The sequence below is a fragment of the Theropithecus gelada genome, chromosome X (assembly GCF_003255815.1).
Source record: "Theropithecus gelada isolate Dixy chromosome X, Tgel_1.0, whole genome shotgun sequence".
Lineage (NCBI taxonomy): Eukaryota > Metazoa > Chordata > Mammalia > Primates > Cercopithecidae > Theropithecus > Theropithecus gelada.
The window spans coordinates 148511041-148517618 of record NC_037689.1 but is presented as its reverse complement, the minus strand read 5'-3'; the positions used below and the strand labels follow the sequence as shown (position 1 = coordinate 148517618).

Genomic DNA, 6578 nt, shown 5'->3' with positions numbered 1-6578 from the left:
CCTCGCCGGAGGCCAGCGCCGTGCCAGCCATGTTAGCGGCGGCGGCGGCGCCCGGCGGGCGGGAGGCGAGCGCGGGGCGGCCGGCCCGCGCCCCTCCGGGCCGCCGGGCGCTCCGCGACGGCCATGTTAACGCAGAGCCAGCGACGTAGCCTGCGGGCCCGCGCGGCGCCGGGCCGAGCCCGGGAGCGAAGTTTGCCCGCGCTGGGGCCCCCGGCCGCGGCGGGCACCGGCCGCCCGCCCCCCAGCGGAGTCCGTCGCGGGCCGGGAAGCTCCCGGCCCCCTTCCCGCTGCCGCCGCCCAGCGTCGGGACGCGCGCCGCCCGAGCCCATGAGCCCACAGCCCGCAGCCGCCCCTCTGCTCGCCCCGCCGCCGCAGCCGCAGCTGCCCGAACATCTGGCCTCGGGGGCCCTGGGTTCCCGGCTGCGGCCCCTGGGGCCGCCACGGGCTGGCGCCCGCCGAGGGGACCGACCCCCGAAAGCAGGGAGCTTGGGGAACGCGTTGGAAAAGTTGAAACACCTGAATTGCTTCTTCCTTCCCGGCCGCCTAGCAGGAGGGAAGGTGGAGGGGGCGGGAAGGGAGCGGGGAGTAGAGGCAGGGGGAGGCAGCGGCAGGGCGCGCTCGCGGCGGCGCGGGCCGGAAAGTTGTGCGGGCGCTGCGGCGGCGGCGGCGGGAGCGGGCGGTGCGAGACGTACCTGTATTGTTCGCTAGTCTGGGCAGCGCAGGGCACGACGCGCGGCTCAGCGCTCCCCAGCCTCGCGCTAGCTGCCTCCACGAGAGCCGCCTGATTGGCCAGCGGGCTCTGCCGTTTAAAACAGCCTCCTCGCCTGGCCATTGGCTGCGGGCCTCATGCATATTAAGCAGGCGCGGACGCCCATTGGGCGCGGCTGCTGGGATCATTCATTCAAACAGAACGACCCGCCGGCGCCGGCTACGGAGGCCAAACAGGGAAAGTCTCGCCTGCCCGCCCCGCCCACCTCGCCAGCCCCCTCCGCGGACAGAGCTGGGATCGCCAAGGGCTTTGAAGAGGTGGCCCTGCGATTCCCGGAGGCCTCGGCCTCTGGCGTGGGAAGGTGAAGTCCAGCGCCTTTGCGCTGCCCTCTGCTCCCGCCGCACCGCGGCCTGGGCGCCCCTGGCCTCCAGTCAGCTCCCCTGCCCGGGGAAACACCTCCGGGCCCACCACGGAGGAACGATGGTAGACCACCTCTACCCGGTTCGGCTGCGGCGCCGCGAGAGAAACGCGGCTGCAGCTCGCTCCTCGATGCCTGGCGGAGGGCAGCTGCTTCCTCGCCAAGACCTCGGGATTTGGCCCTCGGATCCCGCTGCCCACCCGAAAGGCACCTGATTCCGCTTCTGCGGATCGTGCTCAACTAGGCTCTTTCCACTAAATGCCAGAAAGTCTTTATTTGCGCCCGAAATTGCGGAACCGACGGGCTAAAAGAGGAAAACAAAATTTGGCAAGAGCAGAGGATTTGTGAGAAATTGTAGTTTTGTGGGCAAAGAATAATACTTTTCTTCTTACCCTCTTCTCTGCCTCGGTTCAGGCCCTCATTCCCTCTACTCTCCTGACACACCCTAGAGCGAAGAATTAAAGCTTCGCGAATGAATGAGCGAATGAATGAATGAATGGGATTTGACTTGATCTCCACTTTGCCACTAGCTGGTGGTATGACCTTGAGCTAGTCACTTCTTTGGGGATTCAGGCAATGTTTTTCAAAGTGTAGGAGCCTCAGTGTCACTTCTGTAAGGGATGTTCTGAAATTAGTGGGGCCTGTGCCTGGATGACTGGCAGGTGTTGCTGGAATTCAATAAGAGGAAGAAACGGCCAGGGATACTAAATATCCTACATCGCATAGGACAGTCCCACGCAAGGAAGAAATATTCCACTTCAAATACAAGTATCAGCCCTATTTGGAAAGAAAGTATCTGAGGGCCCTTGCCTGGAAAGAATGAAAGGGTGAGAAAAAGAGCAGTTTAAAGATTGAAGGTTGGAGAAAATAATGCAAAGGAAGAGATGTCATGAGTTTGGTTTTTCTTTTCTTTGAAAGGCCAAGAAATCCAGCTATTTATGAGTCCTATATTCAGAAATAAGCCCCACCAGAACATGAATTTTCCATAAGGCCACCTCATCCATCCCTCTATCCTGTTAGAACCAGCTGAGTGGTTGCCTGCCTTCTGCTTGCACACCACCAGTCATAGGGAGCTTACCATCTTCCTTCATGGCAGTTCCTTCCATCTCCAGCCACCTCTGAGCCTTAAGGTCAACATCGCCTCACAGGGTAATCCCTCACACTTCAGAGAGTTCATGGCAGGCCAGGCCTTTTCTCCAGACAGCCCCTCCCTGCTCCTTCTACAACCAGGTTCCCAGGGCCTGACCTGCCCAAGCCACTCCCTCTTCCCCTGTCTCCACAAGGCCTAGAGGGGAGCAGGGTTTCCACAAGCGATCTGACCAATACCTGCCCTCTGCCAGAGCACCCTAGCCTCTCAAGGTTGCCAGGCCTTTCTAGACCAGGGATCCAAGTTGGGGTCCAGCTACTGCCCAGTAACTGCCCACGGTGGCAAGTGACACTTGGCACAGTTGGCAGGCACCATGGTGGGGGAATCAGAGTGGTGCGCCCTTGGATGGATGACAAGGGTCACACAAGCCCATGCCAACTCACAAGCAGCACATGTATGCTCGTACTCATGTATGGGTACACCCAGGGCATTCCCAGAGGCAGCAGCTTCAAGGACAAACCAGAGAAATAAGAGCATCTCCCAACCCAAACTGGCACCCAGATACCACCCTCAAGACCCATGCTTCCCCGCCCCACTGCCCCAAAGCTGCCCATTGATCATCTATTTCTCCCCACATACTTCGAATGATGAAAGGATTGCGCTTACGCGCAGGAAGTATTTCCATCCTTTGCATAGGAAATATTTCGATCTCTGCTCTCGAGAAAGCTACCTCTTATGTAGAGTTGAAGCACTTGGTCTGAAGCTAAACTCCAAACTGGTCATTGTCAGAACATGAACTCATAGAACATGACTATGACATCGCTGAGTGACAGAGATCCAAGATGGCTCCCTGCTCCTCCCCATCCCCCCAGCCGCCTACCCACCAATGGAGGTTCCTCACAGCCAGATTTTCTCCTTAATACCCACCTATGTGCGGCAACATGCCTGAGCAGGGCCTGTGGCCCAGTGGGCTCCTGCCTCAGCAGAAACTTTCATGTACATGTATTGCATGTCTACTAATAAGTAACAGAAGGGAGATGAGATGGAGTGGGAGGTAAGGCTGGAAGAAAGGGACAAGATAGAGGCTTTGGGCTCTGTCACTGACTTCCTGGTATGCCTTTTCACCTGTCACCTGAGGGCTCCGAGCTTTAGTGTCCTCTATCAAAGGTGATTCCACCTGCCTCATCCACCCAGACCACTGCCAGTCTTGGTGGTGAGGGAGACTGAATGAAAACAGTCTGATTGTCACCAAAGGCCAACCAGGAGAGGCCTAAAGACTAGTTTGGAAGGTGTTAAAAAAAAAAAAAAAAGAAAAGAAAGAAAAGAAAAAGTGACAGAAAGCCAGGGATGCCTGGGCACACCCTGGACTCAGGGAGCCCAAGGCAGGCTGCCTTCTCTGCAGCAAAGCTCAATGCCCGTTGGCTTGAGGGTACCTCCAGCAGCAGCACCCAGGTCAGCGTGCGAGGGCTTGAGGGAAGGAAGGATACTCTAGGCCTCTGCCCTGGCCCTACCTGGAAACAGGCAAAGTCCATCCACATAGGAGACCCTCAAACCAGAATCCCTTAAGCTGCTTGGCTGCCTAGAGAAGTTACGAAAACATTAGAAGTAAATAAGAAATGGGATGAAATGTGGCAAATGCTATTTAAAGAGGTTTTCAGTCCCTGTCAGTTCAAGGCCCCTAAAAGACTAAGGGAAATCCTCATCGTTCAACAAAGATGAAACCCTGGTCCCCTGGCCCACCCCCTACCCACTCCACCCACCCTCCCATAGTCCCCAAAGTCTTCATTTGGGTACCTTGGGCCAGCCCAGCCTCCTTTTAAGAATCATGCCTGGCCAGGCACGGTGGGTCACACCTGTAATCCCAGCACTTTGGGAGGCCGAGGTGGATGGATCACCTGCGGTCAAGAGTTCGATACCAGCCTGGCCAACATGGCGAAACCCCATCTCTACTAAAAATACAAAAATTAGCTGGGCGTGGTGGCAGGCACCTGTAATCCTGGCTACTCAGGAGGCTGAGGCAGAGAATTGCTTGAACCCAGGAGGCAGAAGTTGCAGCGAGCCAAGATCGCACCACTGCACTCCAGCTTGTATGACAGAGTGAGATTCCATCTTGGGGGGCGGGCGGAAGAATCACACCTATAATCCCAGCACTTTGGGAGGCCAAGGCAGGAGGATCACCTGAGGCCAGGAGTTTGAGACCAGCCTGGGAAACATAGTGAGACCCCCATCTAAAAAAATCAATGGAAGTGTAGCCAGAGTGGATATGGGGGGGGGTAGCGGTGGAATGGGATTGTTGAATAATTTAAAATATATTAAGGGAAGCCAGATGTAGTGGCACCCACTTGTAGTCTCAGCTACTTGAGAGGCTGAAGTGGGAGGACTGGTTGAGCCCAGGAGCTCAAGACCAGCCTGGGCAACACAGTGCGATCTCATCTCAAATATATATCTATATATCTGTATGTGTGTGTGTATATATATGTATATGTATATATGTATGTTTATATATGTGCATATATTTATATGTGTATATGTATATATGTATTTTATATATGTATATATTTGTATATATTTATATATGTGTCTATATTTTTTATATATGTATATATATTTATATGTGTGTGTGTGTGTGTATATGTGTGTGTATATATATCCCAGATGCAGTGGCTTACATCTGTAATCCCAGCAGTTTGGGAGGCTGAAGCGGGAGGATCACTTGAGGCCAGGAGTTCCAGACCAGCCTGGGCAATATGGTGAGACCTTGTCTCAAAACAAAGAAATAATCTCGACGAGGTGGCTCATGCCTGTAATCCTAGCACTTTGGGAGGCCGAGGTGGGGAGGCTGAAGGACGAGAATCGCTTGAACCCAGGAGGCGGAGGTTGCAGTGAGTCGAGATCATGCCACTGCACTCCAGCCTGGGGTAGAGTGAGACTCTGTCTCCAAAAACAAACAAGCAAAACAAAACAACAACAACACAACAAAAACCGAAGAAATAAAATAAAATTGTGTATATAAGCATTAAGGGAACTTGCCGTGAAGACCCTACAATGAAACAAGACTTTTCAATATGGCATCTAGGAACCTTTGTAAATTCGGAGTCTTTTTAAGTGCAGATCTTCAGGGATAGGGAGTCTTTACTGGCTTCCAGGCCTTCTCAGGAACCCTGCCGCACACCGCTTAGCCTCCTGTGAACTACTTCACCACCAGGTGCCTCCCCTCGCCCCTCCCTGTTACCACACCCCTGGTCACCTCCTCTCCCCATCTGCTCTTTGGTGGAAATTGCATTCCAGCTCTACTTGTTTTTCCCGTAGAGGGGAAAACCTTCTCAGAGGTGGTTCTCTATTAGAATGGATCCGTAGAGCTGCACCGCTGGGAAGACTCTTCCAGGCCCTCCAACCCAGCCTCCTCGTGGCACAGAGGGCCCAGCGGCCTGGAGATTTGCCCAAGTCCCCACATGGGTCAGTGGCTGAGCCAGGGCGGGAACTCTGGTCTCTTGACCTTTACTAAGTGCCACATTTGTCCTCTCTTGATAGCTTAGCTCTACTGTGGGTGCCGCGGCCTTTGGTGAGCTGGCGAGAGCAGAAGAGGTTTTCTGGTTCCAAACAGCGGCGAGAGAGACCCGCGGGGAACCCGGCGGCTGAAACCGGCCTCCACTACCTCTCCTGCCCACATCGCACAGTTCAGGCCGCGGGTGCCTAGAGCCCCGACGGCGCCTCGGGCCCCAGGCGGCGCGCCCACCACCACGCCGGGGTACCTTTTTTTTTTTTTTTTTTTTTGAGACGGAGTCTTGCTCTGTCACCCAGGCTGGAGTGCAAAATGGTGCGATCTCGGCTTGTTGCAACCTCCACCTCCCAAGTTCAAGCGATTCTCCTGCCTCAGCCTCTCGAGTAGCCACCACATCCAGCTAATTTTAGTAGAGACGGAGTTTCACCATGTTGGCCAGGCTGGTCTCGAACTCCTGACCTCAGGTGATCCACCCACTTCGGCCTTCTAAAGTGCCAGGATTACAGCCGTGAGCCACGGCGCCGGACCGGGCGTCTGCATTTCACCAGATGGCTGCAAGTCCGTTGCCACTCCCGACTTCCCTCACCCCCTCCCCACCAGACCCCCAAGGCGGCCGGGACGGTGGGAAAGGAGCCACTGGGGCGGCTCCCTCCCACAGCACTGCTCTTGCCCAGGGCTGGGACAAACAGGCCGCCGAGTCAGCAAGAGAAAGGAGCGCGCGGAAGCCAGGGCTGATCATAATGACGCAGGCCTCTTTAGCAGCACCAGCGCCACCACGTCCCTGCTCCGGGCTCCTTTCATATTGAATGAAAAGCGGGAAGTGGGTCAGTGACCAAAGGATTTCCTACTTTTTACTCTCCAC

At 55.4% G+C, this 6578-nt stretch overlaps 1 protein-coding gene across 3 annotated transcripts in view; it reads right to left on the bottom strand.

Moving 5' to 3' along the window:
- The window catches only part of HMGB3 (high mobility group box 3), a 9826-nt gene extending 6836 nt beyond the window's left edge, over positions 1–2990 (bottom strand). Inside the window, exon 1 of one of the 3 annotated variants that reach the window (XM_025373433.1) lies at positions 2854–2990. In XM_025373433.1, coding sequence (XP_025229218.1) covers positions 2854–2908 — 55 coding nt within the window. In that variant the 5' untranslated portion in view covers positions 2909–2990. Of the gene's footprint in view, positions 1–692; positions 789–2853 lie in introns of those variants that run through there. The other 2 variants (XM_025373434.1, XM_025373435.1) reach the window with 2 other exon arrangements.
- Positions 2991–6578: the final 3588 nt, after the last annotated feature.